The 18,977-nt window shown below is 40.5% G+C and overlaps 2 protein-coding genes across 2 annotated transcripts in view; one reads left to right on the top strand and one right to left on the bottom strand.

Moving 5' to 3' along the window:
• LOC123738809 (zinc finger protein 180-like) overlaps window positions 1-2,990 on the bottom strand; it is an 86,288-nt gene extending 83,298 nt beyond the window's left edge. Inside the window, exon 1 of the mRNA XM_045713529.1 lies at window positions 2,937-2,990. Coding sequence (XP_045569485.1) covers window positions 2,937-2,990 — 54 coding nt within the window. The remainder of the gene's footprint in view (window positions 1-2,936) is intronic.
• Window positions 2,991-7,308: 4,318 nt separating this feature from the next.
• The window catches only part of LOC123738803 (zinc finger protein OZF-like), a 53,329-nt gene continuing 41,660 nt past the window's right edge, over window positions 7,309-18,977 (top strand). Inside the window, exons 1-2 of the mRNA XM_045713525.1 lie at window positions 7,309-7,312; window positions 7,403-8,192. Coding sequence (XP_045569481.1) covers window positions 7,309-7,312; window positions 7,403-8,192 — 794 coding nt within the window. The remainder of the gene's footprint in view (window positions 7,313-7,402; window positions 8,193-18,977) is intronic.

Below are 18,977 nucleotides of genomic sequence, written 5' to 3'. Positions count from 1 at the left end.
CTGAAGCACCTCCCACAAATTGGATTGGATTGATGGGCACTTCTTACGTATCATACGGTCAAGCTGCTCCCACAACAGCTCAATATCGTTGAGATCCGGTGACTGTGCTGACCACTACATTATAGACAGAATACCAGCTGATTGCTTCTTCCCTAAAAAATTCTTGCATAGTTTGGAGCTGTGCTTTGGGTCATTGTCCTGGTGTAGGAGGAAGTTGGCTCCAATTAAGCGCCGTCCACAGGGTATGGCATTGTGTTGCAAAATGGAGTGATAGCCTTCCTTCTTCAAGATCCCTTTCACCCTGTATAAATCTCCCACTTTACCAGCACCAAAGCTCCCCCAGACCATCACATTGCCTCCACCATGCTTGACAGAAGGCGTCAAGCATTCCTCCAGCATCTTTTCATTTTTTCTGGAACTCACGAATGTTCTTGTTTGTGATCCGAACACCTCAAACTTAGATTAGTCTGTCCATAACACTTTTTTCCAATCTTCCTCTGCCCAATGTCTGTGTTAGTTTGCCCATCTTAATCTTTTCCTTTTTTTAAACGGTCTGAGATATGGATTTTTCTTTGTAACTCTGCTTAGCAGGCCAACATCCTGGAGTCGCCTCTTCACTGTTGACATTGAGACTGGTGTTTTGCGGGTACTATTTGATAAAGCACCTAGTTAAAAACTTGTGAGGCGTCTGTTTCTCAAATTAGACACTATACTTGTCCTCTTGCTCAGTTGTGCACTGGGGCCTCCTTCCATTCTGGTTAGGCCAGTTTGCGCTGTTCTGTGAAGGGAGTAGTACACAGCATTGTACGAGATCTTCAGTTTCTTAGCAATTTCTCGCATGGAATAGCCTTAATTTCTCAGAAATAGAATAGACTAATAATTTTCAGAAGAAAATGATTTGTTTCTGGCCATTTTAAGCCTGTAATCGAACTCACAAATGCTGATGCTCCAGATACTCAACTAGTCTAAAGAAGGCCAGTTTTATTGCTTCATTAATCAGAACAACAGTTTTCAGCTGTGCTAACATAATTGCAAAAGGGTTTTCTACTGATCAATTAGCCTTTTAAAAGGATAAACTTGGATAATATAAAATATAGAATATATTTTGATTTGTTTAATACTTTTGTTGGTTACTACATGATTCCATATGAGTTATTTCATAGTTTTGATGTCTCCACTATTATTTTACAATGTAGACAATAGTTAAAATAAAGAAAAAACATTGAATTTGGAGGTGTGTCCAAACAATTGACCGGTACTGAATATGCATTGTGGAGGAGAACTGATCTTAGATCTGTACAAAGGCATAACATCTACAGCAGGAACAACTGTCTGTGTTAAAAAGGCCCAGCTGGATTGAATTGAGCTATTTAAAATGACATATTTGAATGTCAAATGATTTGTTCTGTTTGACAATACAAGACAGGGTCTGTGGAGGCTTGGCCTTTTAGTGGTAGATTTGGGGGAGAATTTGACATGTCAGTTGGAATAGTGATAGATTTTTGGAGGTACCCTTGTCACTACAGCCAATCAGCGAGCAGCTTCCCTTCCCCCACATCTCAGGCAGTTCTGTTACAACACTTCCCCTGCTTTCCTCAACAATGGAAAAGCCCACTGAGCTAAAGCCTTGACATTTTTTACAATTAGGAAATAATATGTCATGTTTTACTAGTACCTCAGCCAGCATTGTGAATGGTTAGAAAATAATATGTCATGTTTTACTAGTACCTCAGCCAGCATTGTGAATGGTTAGGAAATAATATGTTATGTTTTACTCGTACCTCAGCCAGCATTGTGAATGGTTAGGAAATAATATGTCATGTTTTACTTGTACCTCAGCCAGCATTGTGAATGGTTAGGAAATAATATGTAATGTTTTACTCGTACCTCAGCCAGCATTGTGAATGGTGTCTGAGGCGGTGACATACTAGACCATGGTAGTAAATCTAATACTTAGGTGTTTTTAGTCATGCATGAAAGGTCTGGGGTGGTTCTGTGGTTATAAGTTACTGACCTTGGAAAACATTTCTGGCCATGCTGGCAGGGTCTGAATCAAACCCAATGTCCACCTGGTACACTGGCAGGGTCTGAATCAAACCCAATGTCCAGTAGGATTGATCTGTTTGATCCAATTGTTCGTTTCAGTTTTCAGTAGTTGAATCCTTTGACATATTGTTGATTTCAACATTTTTAATTTTCAACAAATGCACTGGTTTGGTTGAAAAGTGATACTAAACTTAAATGCACTATATTGACAAAGTGTAAGATTTTTTAATATATATATATTTTTATATATAAACGTTTTTATTACGTACAATGCCATTCATACAAAACAAAACCATCAATATTCCAAACAAACAAAAACAAAAAGGCATTTTTAAATTCAAAACGAAACAAAAACCCAACAACAAAAAACTCAGGGGAGCATCTTCCCTCCCCTTCATGCCTACAAACTACATCTCTAAAGCCCTACCTTCCCCTATCTCCCAGTCACTATTCTATCCCCTTAAATCATCTAAATTAACCCCAGCCCTAAACCTCCCTTCCACCTCTGCCGGGCAGCATGCTGCCCCCACTTCCTCTTCATCCTCCCCCTCAAATTCCCTTCCACCCTCCTCACTATCCCCTCCATCCCCCAATCTCTCCCTGTCTTGACCATGTCCTGCCTGGCTTCCCACAGCCCCCATTTAAAGAGGCTTATGAGAAGCCAGAGCAGAAACCTGTCCCTGACCGTCCCCCTCGCTCTCCCTACACCTCTCTCTACCCTAGCCCAAGTTAAAACAAAATTCCCTTTCACCCTACCTAACAACAGCCGTGCCCATACTACTCCGGCAAAGGCACAGTCCCAAAAGGTGCACTGTCTCCTCCCCACCACAAGATGGTCTTGGACAGGTGGGGGATCGCGCCAAGCTATGCCGGTACATGATGGAACGTACCGGCAAGCACTTGTGGAGGTTCAACCAATTCAGGTCCTTGAGCTTGTTGTCCATACCGTACCTTAACTACATCCCACCACTCTAACACCCCCTCACACATGGACCGGAGGCCTTCAATCCCCCGAAACAAACCAGTAAAGGCTTCAATGAAAGCTCATCCAGCACATCCCGATCTAATTTCCAGTACCCCCTACCGAAGAGGCTGACTGGTGACCTCACCTGCAGGAGCAGCCCGTCGGGATCCAAAAAGAACACAGGCAACAGCTGCCTAGACAACTGACCCAAGGACCTGGACAGAAACATATAGTCAGGCCTCCATCAACCCCCCGGGAGTTGCACCAAGTGGAACCAGCCATTGTAGGAGTAGTGTGCAGGCCTCCATTAACCCCCGGGAGTTGCACCAAGTGGAACCAGCCATTGTAGGAGTAGTGTGCAGGCCTCCATTAACCCCCCGGGAGTTGCACCAAGTCGAACCAGACATTGTAGGAGTAGTGTGCAGGCCTCCAGCAACCAGACCATGGAAGCCATTAGCCTGGTGATGGCGCCTGCACTGCTATCGCCCCCTACCCCTAAATCTATATTAAAATCCCCCCTACCCCTAAATCTATATTAAAATCCCCCCCTACCCCTAAATCTATATTAAAATCCCCCCTTACCCCTAAATCTATATTAAAATCCCCCCCTACCCCTAAATCTATATTAAAATCCCCCCCTACCCCTAAATCTATATTAAAATCCCCCCCACCCCTAAATCTATATTAAAATCCCCCCTACCCCTAAATCTATATTAAAATCCCCCCTACCCCTAAATCTATATTAAAATCCCCCCCTACCCCTAAATCTATATTAAAATCCCCCCTACCCCTAAATCTATATTAAAATCCCCCTACCCCTAAATCTATATTAAAATCCCCCTTACCCCTAAATCTATATTAAAATCCCCCCTACCCCTAAATCTATATTAAAATCCCCCCTATCCCTACATCTATATTAAAATCCCCCTTACCCCTAAATCTATATTAAAATCCCCCCCACCCCTAAATCTATATTAAAATCCCCCTACCCCTAAATCTATATTAAAATCCCCCTTACCCCTAAATCTATATTAAAATCCCCTACCCCTAAATCTATATTAAAATCCCCCTACCCCTAAATCTATATTAAAATCCCCCTACCCCTAAATCTATATTAAAATCCCCCCTACCCCTAAATCTATATTAAAATCCCCCCTACCCCTAAATCTATATTAAAATCCCCCTACCCCTAAATCTATATTAAAATCCCCCTACCCCTAAATCTATATTAAAATCCCTCCCTACCCCTAAATCTATATTAAAATCCCCCCACCCCTAAATCTATATTAAAATCCCCCCCACCCCTAAATGTATATTAAAATCCCCCTACCCCTAAATCTATATTAAAATCCCCCCTACCCCTAAATCTATAATCCCCCCACCCCTAAATCTATGTTAAAATCCCCCTACCCCTAAATCTATATTAAAATCCCCCCACCCCTAAATCTATGTTAAAATCCCCCTACCCCTAAATCTATATTAAAATCCCCCCTACCCCTACATCTATATTAAAATCCCCCCTACCCCTACATCTATATTAAAATCCCCCTACCCCTAAATCTATGTTAAAATCCCCCTACCCCTAAATCTATATTAAAATCCCCCTACCCCTAAATCTATATTAAAATCCCCCCACCCCTAAATCTATATTAAAATCCCCCTACCCCTAAATCTATATTAAAATCCCCCTACCCCTAAATCTATATTAAAATCCCCCTACCCCTAAATCTATATTAAAATCCCCCTACCCCTAAATCTATATTAAAATCCCTCCCTACCCCTAAATCTATATTAAAATCCCCCCCACCCCTAAATCTATATTAAAATCCCCCCACCCCTAAATGTATATTAAAATCCCCCTACCCCTAAATCTATATTAAAATCCCCCTACCCCTAAATCTATAATCCCCCCACCCCTAAATCTATGTTAAAATCCCCCTACCCCTAAATCTATATTAAAATCCCCCTACCCCTAAATCTATATTAAAATCCCCCTACCCCTAAATCTATATTAAAATCCCCCTACCCCTAAATCTATATTAAAATCCCCCTACCCCTAAATCTATATTAAAATCCCTCCCTACCCCTAAATCTATATTAAAATCCCCCCACCCCTAAATCTATATTAAAATCCCCCCACCCCTAAATGTATATTAAAATCCCCCTACCCCTAAATCTATATTAAAATCCCCCCTACCCCTAAATCTATAATCCCCCCACCCCTAAATCTATGTTAAAATCCCCCCTACCCCTAAATCTATATTAAAATCCCCCCACCCCTAAATCTATGTTAAAATCCCCCTACCCCTAAATCTATATTAAAATCCCCCTACCCCTACATCTATATTAAAATCCCCCCTACCCCTACATCTATATTAAAATCCCCCTACCCCTAAATCTATGTTAAAATCCCCCTACCCCTAAATCTATATTAAAATCCCCCCTACCCCTAAATCTATATTAAAATCCCCCACCCCTAAATCTATATTAAAATCCCCCCTACCCCTAAATCTATATTAAAATCCCCCCTACCCCTAAATCTATATTAAAATCCCCCTACCCCTAAATCTATATTAAAATCCCCCTACCCCTAAATCTATATTAAAATCCCTCCCTACCCCTAAATCTATATTAAAATCCCCCCACCCCTAAATCTATATTAAAATCCCCCCACCCCTAAATGTATATTAAAATCCCCCCTACCCCTAAATCTATATTAAAATCCCCCCTACCCCTAAATCTATAATCCCCCCACCCCTAAATCTATGTTAAAATCCCCCCTACCCCTAAATCTATATTAAAATCCCCCCACCCCTAAATCTATGTTAAAATCCCCCTACCCCTAAATCTATATTAAAATCCCCCCTACCCCTACATCTATATTAAAATCCCCCCTACCCCTACATCTATATTAAAATCCCCCCTACCCCTAAATCTATGTTAAAATCCCCCTACCCCTAAATCTATATTAAAATCCCCCCTACCCCTAAATCTATATTAAAATCCCCCACCCCTAAATCTATATTAAAATCCCCCCTACCCCTAAATCTATATTAATATCCCCCTACCCCTAAATCTATATTAAAATCCCCCCTACCCCTAAATCTATATTAAAATCCCCCTACCCCTAAATCTATAATAAAATCCCCCTTACCCCTAAATCTATATTAAAATCCCCCCACCCCTAAATCTATATTAAAATCCCCCCACCCCTAAATCTATATTAAAATCCCCCCTACCCCTAAATCTATAATAAAATCCCCCTTACCCCTAAATCTATATTAAAATCCCCCCACCCCTAAATCTATGTTAAAATCCCCCTACCCCTAAATCTATATTAAAATCCCCCTACCCCTAAATCTATATTAAAATCCCCTACCCCTAAATCTATATTAAAATCCCCCCTACCCCTAAATCTATGTTAAAATCCCCCCTACCCCTAAATCTATATTAAAATCCCCCACCCCTAAATCTATATTAAAATCCCCCCACCCCTAAATCTATATTAAAATCCCCCCCTACCCCTAAATCTATATTAAAATCCCCCACCCCTAAATCTATATTAAAATCCCCCCATCACCACTTGCCTATTTGTGGCGCAAAGGGCCGCCAGACAGTCCACCATCTCCTTCCTGTCTGCCACCACCTGTGGCACGTACACCCCCACTAATCTATATCTGCAATCCCTTAAGGTGACATCCACCCCCAAAACCCTCCCCTGCAATACCACAAATGAACCCTCAACCTTTACCTCCCCGTGCCCACACAAAATCCCTACTCCTGATGAGTGCAACCCCCCTATACCCCAAACCGACTCCCCTTGTCCCACTCCCTCCTAAATCTATTAACATCCCTCCATCCCATCTCTCGAACTCATATGGCAGTCAAAACCCTGAGACAAATTCTGACAGGAAGTGGATACCTGATGTGTTGAATTACCTTTAAGCCTATGCCATTGAAACACACAGGGGCTTATTAATCGTTGAGCGCTTCCTATGGCTTCCACTAGATGTCACCAGTCTTTACAAAGTGGTTTGAATCTGCTACTGTGAGATATACCAGATACCAGATATACTACATCCATAACTAGTGGTTTCCTCATTACCAGATATACTACATCCATAACTAGGGGTTTCCTCATTAGCAGGGAGGTGTTTCTGCAATCAAATTGTGTGCGCATTGCCCTCGTGCTGCAATTTTAGCAAACACAGAAAGGGGCCTATATTGGAGACCAAAAGTCATCTGGCACACTGCTTAGGATTTCAACAACTTTAATAACTTATTTCTATTTACCACTAATGGGTATCTCTGGGCATCACCTTTTACCTCAAATAAACAATGGATTTCTGCTGTTGTGGGCCTTTAACCATCTTTCTGACTTTGTTCTCACAGGAGAGAGACGGGACTATCGTGGATCCTCTGGGGAGCCTCAGCAACATCATGATGCTGACGAGGCAGAGAAGAGTCTCTCCAGATCAGAACTCCTCAAGAAACACCAGCGAGTTCACACAGGAGAGAAATCTCACTGCTGCTCTGACTGTGGGAAAAGATTCAACTCTTCACTAGGCCTTAAAATACATCAAAGAATTCACTCTGGAGAGAAATCTTATGGCTGTGATCAATGTGGGAAGAGTTTTACTGACTCTAGCAGTCTGACTCAACACAGGAGAATACACACAGGAGAGAAACCTTATAGCTGTGGTCAATGTGGGAAGAGTTTTGTTACATCTAGCCAGCTCACATTACACCAGAGAACACACACAGGAGAGAAAACGTATAGCTGTTGTCAATGTGGGAAGAGTTTTACTAACTCTAGCAGTCTGACTCTACACCGGAGAACACACACAGGAGAAAAACCTTATAGCTGTGGTCAATGTGGGAAGAGTTTTGTTCAATCTGGCCATCTGACTCAACACCAGAGAATACACACAGGAGAGAAATCTTATAGCTGTGATCAATGTGGAAAGAGTTTTGCTGCATCTAACGATCTGACAAGACACCAGCGAGTACACACAGGAGAGAAACCATTCCACTGTTCAGATTGTGGAAAAAGATTCTCAACTTCACAGAATATGAAGAAGCACCAGAAAACACACACAGGAGAGAAACCTTATAGCTGTGATCAATGTGGGAAGAGATACTTTGATAAAAGTTATCTGATCAAACATCAGAAAATACATACATGAAGGAGTTGTTTCATGATATCAATGAAATAATGTCACATTGTAGAAGAATTTTAATGATGTCACAATGTAGAACCCTAAATGTTTGTCCCCTGTTCTATTGATTTCAACATGATATGGATATTAGCCTCAGGGGAAAAATCCAGGCTCTGAAATGAAAAAGTACTATTTATGAGATTTAACAAAAAGTGACTAACACAAAAAGGGTTGTGTTACACTAACCATGTTGGTTACGCACTTGAATCAAAATGTATCTGGCTGTTTTCTACAAATTGTCCTCTAACCAGGGATGTACACATTATTCCCAGATTCCGTGTGGTTTTTGAGCTGTTAGTTTTAACAGGACGTGCAACCTCATCTCCCTCCTCTCGCACAATTGATTTCAACATGATATCGATGAGTGATGACAAATAAGTGTTGCGTTCCTTTGTTTAATGACCCCTACATTTAAATGCATCACTCCAAAATGTAGCTGACTGTCTTCTGCAGGTTGTCCTCTAATCAGTGAGGAAAAATATATCTCCCATTTCCATGTGTTTTTTTTAGTTGTGCACGAACAACCTGATTTCCCCCCTAATCGATATCAGTGATTTATTGCTACTTGTCAAAACAACAGTGTTTTTGGTGCTTGTGTCCATGGTGAGGACAATTTTTAGTTTCTGATTGTCTCAAGGTTGGGCAGTCAAAAATATGTGTTTTGTGTTTAGCCAGTGAGTTGCCATGGATCTTATTTTGACTGCACGTTTTTCCGTATTGGAGATGAGTTTTGTTTGGGCTCGTTCCAAAGGGACCAGAGTTCTAGAAGCTAGTGAGTTTTTCAAAAATTAAGGTTGTAGAAAAATATATATTTAGAAATGTTCTAGAAGCTAGTGTTTTTTTTCTTCTTGTTTTTAATTGTTGACAGCCAGTAGACGCCATGTTTATATTGGTGAATGTGAAGCATTGTAGTTGATTATAATGTGAAATGGAAGTTGTTTTCTGTTGGTGGTAAGCATTCTCTTAAGGTGTTACAGTCTTTGGTTTTTCCATTTATGTTTTGAGGTTTGGATTTTAGCACGTATAGCTCGTTAGCCCGTCTAGCCCGTTAGCACGTCTAGCTCGTTAGCACGTAGGACGCACTGATTGGTGTCACCTCGTTAGTCAGTATGTGTTACATCTGTGCTGGCTTGTCCATCTCGTTAGTGGGAAGGTGTTTCACCTGAGCTGGTCCAGGTTCTATTTAAGAGTGTCTGGCCCAGTGCTCCAGTTGTCTTGATACATGTGGAGAGTCAACACCTTTAGTTGCTCCACCTTTTTGGTTTGCTTCCTGTCTTTAAGTTTGGTGTGGGTTTTTCTTTTGTTTTCCTCTTCTTGGGCAGATTTAGCGGGTCTCATGGTGGGTGTCTTTTAGGTCCCAGTTGTTGTTACTAGTCAACTTTCAGTGGACACTGAGAGCAAAATTGCAAGATTATGTTATAATACTTTCATTGCATCAAATGGTTGTTTTATGCAACAGAATAGAGGGTTCTTAGAACTATTGTGTCTGTGTGTTCTACTGAGGATGGGCCTCTGGGAGAAAACACTGACAGGAGATTTACAATGTCTTTTGGGTGATAAAACCTAAAGAGACTGCATTCCAGAGCATGAGTTAATGTTTCTGTTCTATATGGTACCAGGGAGAGATGACCCCAGGGCCAGACCCTGGTCTCTACACAAAGAGTACTGTTTTTACAGCAGATACTGTCTGCTGAGAATTATAAGTATCTTTCATACAAATCTTAACCTTGTGACCCGTTCTATACAGCTGTTTTTCGTCATGTAGGTTGGCTGTAAAAGACCTTTGTACTTTTGTCTCCGGGCTCTCAACGAGTCATTTGTGGGTGATTCGTCGACCAGCCATCATTATCGTAGAGCACCCAATCGATTAATTTTGTATGTGTGTTGTATTGACCTGCTCCCTTATTAATAAGTGAATAAAGATATAGTTTAAGAATAACTCTGACTTGTGTGATAAGTTTGTCTCCTCATTTGATATTAAAGAAATTAACAACCACATTTGGTGATGTGAATCTTCACTTGGTGACCGCTCCTGATGACCTGGGTAAATGGTGCACCAGGGATCCCTCTAACTTGGGATCTCAGGGATACCACACTTCGGGAACGGAGAAGATGGACTCCCATTTGATCTGAGAGGCAGCGAGCCGAGTGGATACCACATCTCCAACGTAGTTTTAAAAATAAAGAATGAGGTGAGCGAAACAAGTGGAATTTTTAGAAAAGCCTCGTAGGCTCAGAGTGTGTATTCCTGTGTGAGGGGGGCACCTTGGAGGTGTAAACGGGGCCGAGGCAGTAGGCTCTGAGTGTGTTTTCCTTAGTGAGGGGGGCACCTTGGAGGTGTAAAGAGGGGCGAGCCAGCTATCTGTGTGAGCTGTATGAAATCTAGAATCTGTGTTTACTAGTTAAGACCATTTATGATATAGTATAAGATAGTAAGGTGCCCCTGTAAATGTTTTAAACATGTAATTATTTTAAACCTGTAATTGTTTTAAACCTGTACCCCATTTTAGAAGTATTGAAAGATGTAAATGTACGAGTTACATTATCCACAACTAATTGATTAGGTATGTTTGAGAATAGCATTGTGTGACTGTGGTATGAGAGTTGTGTGACTGTGGTATGAGAGTTGTGTGACTGTGATATGAGAGTTGTGTGACTGTTATATGAGAGTTGTCTGAATGTGGAAATGAGTCTTAATCTGACGTCTTGATAGTAACATATAGAAATATGCTTAATCAGATGATTGAAATGTGGATAATAAGCGGGATGATATTTTAGAAAGCAGAGGAAGGTCTATAGTTCCTGGGATGAGATGAGTGAGAAGCAGGACAGGTCACCGTCCTTAGTTAGTTAGTTAGTTAGTTAGTTAACGAAGCTAACGTTAGCTAGTTCATTATCACAAAAGTGAGAACTGCTCTAGATTGGAAACTTACATTAATGAGTGTAAAGCCATGTTGGCTTTATGGAAACGATATACAATATATGGGAAAGAATATAGTTGAGGAAATAATCCAAACCTAGTTGTGCGTAGTTAGGACATACCGTTAGCTAGCTAGCTAATGGTACTGTACTGTAGCTCATACAACGCCGACGGTCAAACCCGGCTTTCTATTATTTACGTTCATTAACTATAGTAACGTTATGGAAGATATTCACAGAAAACCATCATTGTCTTCGTTATTCATTATTAGTATGTTATATTATAATAATAAATGATTTCGAGACATATTCAGAGCCAAACATCAACCCAACTTAACCTTTTTAACTGTTGTCGCATCCAAACTGTCACCATCGTTTTCAGTTGTAATTGCGAAGTTCCCGGAAGAAGTCCAGCAACAACGGAGGTTCCTCGATGAACCCACCTTCTAACAAGTTCTTTGAAGAACCTTTTGGGGCTGTTTTTCATTGACCAAGAACCCTACGGTTCTTAGGGGATCTGAGAACAACTCCAGTTGAACCCTTCATTTTTAGAGTGTAGTCGGCTCTATTTACTCTCAGATTCAAACATGATGATTAGTATCAACGATCAAGTCAGCTGCTGCTGCTCCAATACAGTATGAGGTGAGACGGTGAACTGATGTTGAACCGGGCAGTCAGCTGCTGCTGCTCCAATACAGTATGAGGTGAGACGGTGAACTGATGTTGAACTGGGCAGTCAGCTGCTGCTGCTCCAATACAGTATGAGGTGAGACGGTGAACTGACGTTGAACTGGGCAGTCAGCTGCTGCTGCTCCAATACAGTATGAGGTGAGACGGTGAACTGATGTTGAATCATAATGATTAAGTTAATTATTGAAACTGTTAAAAAAGAGTATATGACATATTAAATATATTACTCTATTGTTATCATAGAGAAACATCATGGAATATTGTACATCATATTAAATATATTACTGTATTGTTATCATATAGAAACATCATGGAATATTGTACTTCATATTAACATCAACATACATTATTGTTTCATTCAATTTCACATAATAAGGATATTTAATATTTTCAAGTTCAGAAGTCAGAACCCATCACCTGCTATGTAAAAGAGACAGAAGAATGCACAATGTTCAATGCTATCTGGGATCCTTGGGACATCCCTACCCTAAACCCTAACCTTAACCATTTTAAATGTCAACTTCAACGGGCTAGGGACGTCCCAAGGATGTATCTCTACCTGAAAATACATGATCTAAGTGATTGATAGTTGGTATTCAGCAGTTATAAAGCCTTATTTACTTTAATGAACTACTAAAATAGTGATTTTGTCAGACACCATAGACAGCAGCTCTACACTTTATTGACTGACTGATCCATTCATCCTTCCATCCCTCCTCAGCCTTCCTCTCCTCTGAAGACCCAGGGAGGGTGGAGCTCAGTCAGAGAGTTGTTGAGGGACTGGTTAGGAAGAACACTTCTACAGCCAGAGAGGTGAGAGGTCACACATGGTTTAGATGGTAAATTTTTATGTCCCCTTAGCGGTTCATCACATCAGCAAAAGGGAATATGTTCCATCATCTATATTTATTTACATTAGTGCAAATCGTCCACTGATATTGGTGTAATTTCTCACCCCTTCTGGCTGTATGAACGTTAATTTGCATATTCGGTGGCCAGACTCAAATTCCGAACACAATGCCCATCCTGGCAGATCTAAACCTAATGCAGCACATTGTGACTTTTGTGCATCCAGACCTAATGCAGATTGGAGTGATCAGATGACAGAAGTCACATTTAGGTGCCAGGTGTAACTGAGGCCATAGATGCTCCATATCAATTACTTTGAGTATTTTATATAATATGACTAAATGTGTTTCTGTGTTGCAGGGACAGTCAAGAAATGGAACAGCAAGGCCACAGAACAGGACATAAGCAGAGCTGTGGGAGACCACCTCAAGCCCCTGGTAGAGCCGGGGGTGGTGTTTACTACTCCACCACGCCTTCAGCAGGCTGGGAAAGTGGGATTGATACTGTTTTCATACTAAGATGGACATGGTCTGTTGATTGGTCAGTCATCGGGTTAATTTGTTTTACAATATGTTCAAATAAAGCTTTATTTATACAGCACATTTCAGACATGGATGCAACGTAATGGCTTCACAGGGAAAAAAAACAATGAAAATATACAGAAATATTTAGTACATTTACATTTTAGTCATTTAGCAGACGCTCTTATTCAGAGCAACTTAAATGCATACATTTAATGCATATTTTTTTTTGTACTGGCCCCCCGTGGGAATCGAACCCACAACCCTGGCGTTGCACACGCCATGCTGGCATTAAAAACACCATGCTCTACCAACTGAGCCACAGGGAAGACGTTAATACACAACAAACATAAGAGGATAAAAACCAGAAGACTAACAACTGAAAGACAAATGAGCATTCTAAGGAAATGCCAATAATTAAAATATTAATTGGATGCAATATCCAACCCAAAATACCAGCTTGTTTTACTACACATTCCCCAGCAAGAAAAATCTAAAATGTTGCTCAAATAGAAGAGGGAACTAACATAGAGTCACTGACAACAACCACAACTAAACAGGTGGGTTTTAGGAGGGGCTCTGAAAGACACTATGGGGTGTCCACTGAAAGTTGACTAGTAACAACAACTGGGACCTAAAAGACACCCACCATGAGACCCACTAAATCTGCCCAAGAAGAGGAAAACAAAAGAAAAAAAACACACCAAACTTAAAGACAGGACGCAAACCAAAAAGGTGGAGCAACTGAAGGTGTTGACTCTCCACATGTATCAAAACAACTGGAGCACTGGGCCAGACACTCTTAAATAGAACCTGGACCAGCTCAGGTGAAACACCTTCCCACTAACGAGATGGACAACCCAGCACAGGTGTAACACATACTGACTAACGAGGTGACACCAATCAGTGCGTCCTACGTGCTAACGAGCTATACGTGGTAACGAGCTAGACGTGCTAACGAGCTAGACGTGCTAACGAGCTATATGGGCTAAAGTCCAACCTCAAAACATAAATGGAAAAACCAAAGCCTGTAACACCTTCCCCCTTAAGACAACAAATATATGCTATATTTTTTATGGACAATTTTACTCACCACCAGCAGAAAACAACTTCCATTTCACATTATAATCATCTACAATGCTTCACCTTCACCAATATAAACATGGTGTCTACTGGCTGTCAACAATTAAAACAAGAAAAAAAAAACATTTCTAAATAATAATATACAATCGTATTGTTTTCTCTCCCTTTTCTTTCTATAGAATCCTAAAACTCAATATCTTCAAGAACTCTCAACCCCCTTGGAACGAGCCCAAACAAAACTAATCTCCAAGCAAGCCTCTAACACCTTCTTCTTTAAGACAACAAATACATCCTATATTTTTGGCTGACAATAAAAATTAAAAAAACATTAAAAAAAATGTAATTCTTAATATATACATTTTTCTACAATGTTTTTTGTTTTGTTTCTAGAACTCTCGTCCCCTTGGAACGAGCCCAAACAAAACTCATCTCCAATACAGAAAAATGTGCAGTCAAAATAAATAAAGATCCATGGCAAAGCACTGGCTAAACGCAAAACACAACACTTTTTGACTGCCCACCCTTGAGACAAACAGCAACCAAGTTGTCCTTACCACGGACATGTCTGATTTCAAGAGGAAACTCCTGCAATATCCGTAGTAACTTTCCACCTCACTGCAGAGCTTATCTCTCTTTTCAGGGTTCACTAGATAGGCATGTTGTTGGATCGGGGCCCAGTCCCCAATGTCATGCTCTAGTACATTTGGGTTGGCACATCTGAGAATGAACCCTGATATTCTAAAAGCAGGGTAACAATGTCAATATAATTGTACCGAAAAATTGTCAGTTGGTTACATAAATAATTATGATTACTAAATCTTACATGAAATGTAAATATGAAATATTTGGTTGCATAGTCTTATTTTCGAAGTCTTTTCAATTACATGGTGCTAGATGGGATATCCCCAATGTCAAAACACAGTTTGTAATATACTGAAAACCTAAACATAAAATGTGCTATGAACACAAACATCTGCCACAACAATCATATTACTGGTAATTTTTTAAACAAGCACCTTATAAACTGCACAAGCACCAAAAACACTTGTTTTAACGAGTAGCAATAAATCACTGATATCCATTCGGGGGGAAATCAGGTTGTACGTGCTGTTGAAACTAACACAACAACAAAAAACACATGGAAATGAGAGATATATTTTACCTCACTGGTTAGAGGACAACCTGCAGAAGACAGTCAGCTACATTTTGGAGTGATGAATTAAAATGTAGGGGTCGCTAAACAAAGGAACATAACACTTATTTGTCATAACTCATCGATATCATGTTGAAATCATTTGTGTGACAGAAGGGAGATGAGGTTGCACGTCCTGTTAAAACTAACAGCTCAAAAACCACACAGAATCTGGGAATAATGTGTACATCACTGGTTAGAGGACAACTTGTAGAAAACAGCTAGCTACATATTGAAGTGTTGCATTTTGATTCAAGTTGGTCATCAATGTGGTAAGTGTAACAAAACACTATTTTTGTTAGTCACTTTTTGTTAAATCTCATAAATAGTACTCTTCCATTTCAGAGCCTGGATTTTCCCTGAGGCTAATATCCATATCATGTTGAAATCAATAGAACAGGGGACAAATGTTTAGGGTTCTACATTGTGACATCATTAAAATACTCCTACTACAATGTTAAAACATTCTACATTGTGACATTATATCATTGATATCATGAAACAACTCCTTCATGTATTTTCTGATGTTTGATCAGATGTCTTTTATCGGAGAATCTCTTGTCACACTGATCACAGCTATAAGATTTCTCTCCTGTGTGTATTCTCTGGTGTAGAGTCAGAGAGCCAGATGCAGCAAAACTCTTACCACATTGATCACAGCTATAAGATTTCTCTCCTGTGTGTGTTCTCTGATGTGATACTAGGCTGGTGAGCCAAGAAAATATTGTCCCACATTGACTACAGCTACATTATTTCTCTCCTGTGTGTGTTCTCTGGTGTTTAGTGAGATAGCTAGACGTAGAAAAACTCTTCCCACATTGAGTACAGCTATATGGTTTCTCTCCTGTATGAGTTCTCTGGTGTTTAGTGAGATCTCGAGATGTAGAAAAACTCTTCCCACATTGAGTACAGCTATAAGGTTTCTCTCCTGTGTGTGTTCTCTGGTGTAATATCAGGCGTCTGGCCGAGTAAAACTCTTCCCACATTGATTACAGCTATAAGATTTCTCTCCTGTGTGTGTTTTCTGGTGCTTCTTCATATTCTGTGAAGATGAGAATCTTTTTCCACAATCTGAACAGTGGAATGGTTTCTCTCCTGTGTACTCGCTGGTGTCTAGTCAGATGGCAAGATACAATTTAATTCTTCCCACATTGATCAAAGCTATAAGATTTCTCTCCTGTGTGTGTTCTCTGGTGTACAGTCAGTTCACTAGATGTAATAAAACTTTTCACACATTGATTACAACTAAAAGATTTCTCTCCTGTGTGTGTCCTCTGGTGTGATAACAGGTTGCTTGACTGAGTAAAACTCTTCCCACATTGAGTACAGCTGTACGGTTTCTCTCCTGTATGTGTTCTCTGGTGTATAATCGGATAGCTAGATGTAGTAAAACTCTTCCCACATTGATCACAGCTGTAAGGTTTCTCTCCAGTGTGAATTCTCTGGTGTACTTTTAGTGATTTTAATCTTAAGTAACTCTTCCCACAATCAAAACAGTGGTGAGATTTCTCTATTGTGTGTGTTCGCTGGTGTATTTTAAGTTCTGATGAAGATTTGCAATGTTTTCCACAGTCAGAGCAGCAGATAGATTTCTTCCCTGTGGGTCTCTGCTGGTGTTTCTTGAGGTGATAGAATCTGGACAGACTCTTCTCTGACTCGTTAGCATCATGATGTTGAGGCTCCCCAGAGGATCCATGATAGTCACGTCTCTCTCCTGTGTGAACAAGTCAGACAGATAGTTAAAGGCTCACAACAGCAGAAATCCACTGAAAAAGGTGATGCAAACAGCGTAGCCATGATACTGTACAACAATTGACGTCTGTAATGAATGTTAAAATTACTTGACAATTGTCTTAAGACAGTCAAGTGAGCAACAATAGTCATATTTAGTCCTATTTTCACATTAGTAGTAACTAGATATAAGTAAAAGGTGTTGAACTCCTAAGCAGTGTGCCAGGCGACTTTTGTTCTCAAATATAGGCACCTTTCTGTGTTTGCTAAAATTGCGACAAGGGCGATGCACACACAATTTGATTGCAGAAACACCTCCCTGCTCATGCAGAAACCGCTAGTTATGGATGTAGTATATCTGCCTGGAGCAAAAATGGTGAGCAAGTGGCCTAAGCTGTGCCATTAGAGATTCTGGGTTCGAGTCAAAGCTCTGTTGCAGCCAGCCGCAACCGGGAGGCCCATGGGGCGACGCACAATTGGCCCACCGTCGTCCGGGTTAGGGGAGGGTTTGGCCGGCAGGGATATCCTTGTCTCATCGCGCACTAGCGACTCCTGTGGCGGGCCGGGCGCAGTGCACGCTGACCAGGTCACCAGGTGTACGTGTTTCCTCCGACACATTGGTGCTGCTGGCTTCCGGGTTGGATGGGCATTGTGTCAAGAAGCAGCGCGGCTGGGTTGGGTTGTGTTTCGGAGGACGCATGGCTCTCGACCTTCGCCTCTCCAGAGTCCGTATGGGAGTTGCAGCGATGAGACAAGACTGTAAGTACCAATTGGGGAGAAAAAAGGGGTGAAAAAATATATATATTTAAAAAATGGTGAGCAAAGATTAGTTTTCACAATGTATTCTGAATATTACAGCACTAGATCAGGAGTGCTACTCAAGGAAACTCACATTAAGCTCTGTGTCTATTCACTAATTCACCACCGTGGGGGAAACTCAGGGGAGTTCTCATAGGCTGACAGCAAAAATAGCCTCCATTTCCAGGTTGATTATGATTATTATTATCATTTGACACTACTTTGGATTATAATTGTAAGGCTCGTTTGAATGCCCTGATTTAACCTCTCTAGGGTAGGTGGCACCAAATCGTCCCACCTACGTAACAGCCAGTGGAATCCTGTGGCGCGTTATTCAAATACCTTAGAAATGCTATTACTTCAATTTCTCAAACATATGACTATTTTACACCATTTTAAAGACAAGACTCTCGTTATACTAACCATGCTGTCCGATTTCAAAAAGGCTTTACAACGAAAGCAAAACATTAGATTATGTCAGCAGAGTACCCAGCCAGAAATAATCAGACACCCATTTTTCAAGCTAGCATATAATGTCACCTAAACCCAAACCACAGCTAAATGTAGCACTAACCTTTGATGATCTTCATCAGATGACAACCCTAGGACATTATGTTATACAATACATGCATGTTTTGTTCAATCAAGTTCATATTTATATCAAAAAACAGCTTTTTACATTAGCATGTGACTAGCATGTGACTAGCATTCCCACCGAACACTGCCGGTGAATTTACTAAATTACTCACGATAAACGTTCACAAAAAGCATAACAATTATTTTAAGAATTATAGATACAGAACTCCTCTATGCACTCGATATGTCCGATTTTAAAATAGCTTTTCGGTGAAAGCACATTTTGCAATATTCTCAGTAGATAGCCCGGCATCACAGGGCTAGCTATTTAGACACCCAGCAAGTTTAGCACTCACCAAAGTCAGATTTACTATAAGAAAAATGTTATT

The sequence above is a fragment of the Salmo salar genome, chromosome ssa02, assembly GCF_905237065.1.
Source record: "Salmo salar chromosome ssa02, Ssal_v3.1, whole genome shotgun sequence".
NCBI lineage: Eukaryota > Metazoa > Chordata > Actinopteri > Salmoniformes > Salmonidae > Salmo > Salmo salar.
The sequence above is the reverse complement of the archived record's forward strand: the minus strand, read 5'-3'. Positions and strand labels throughout refer to the sequence as shown.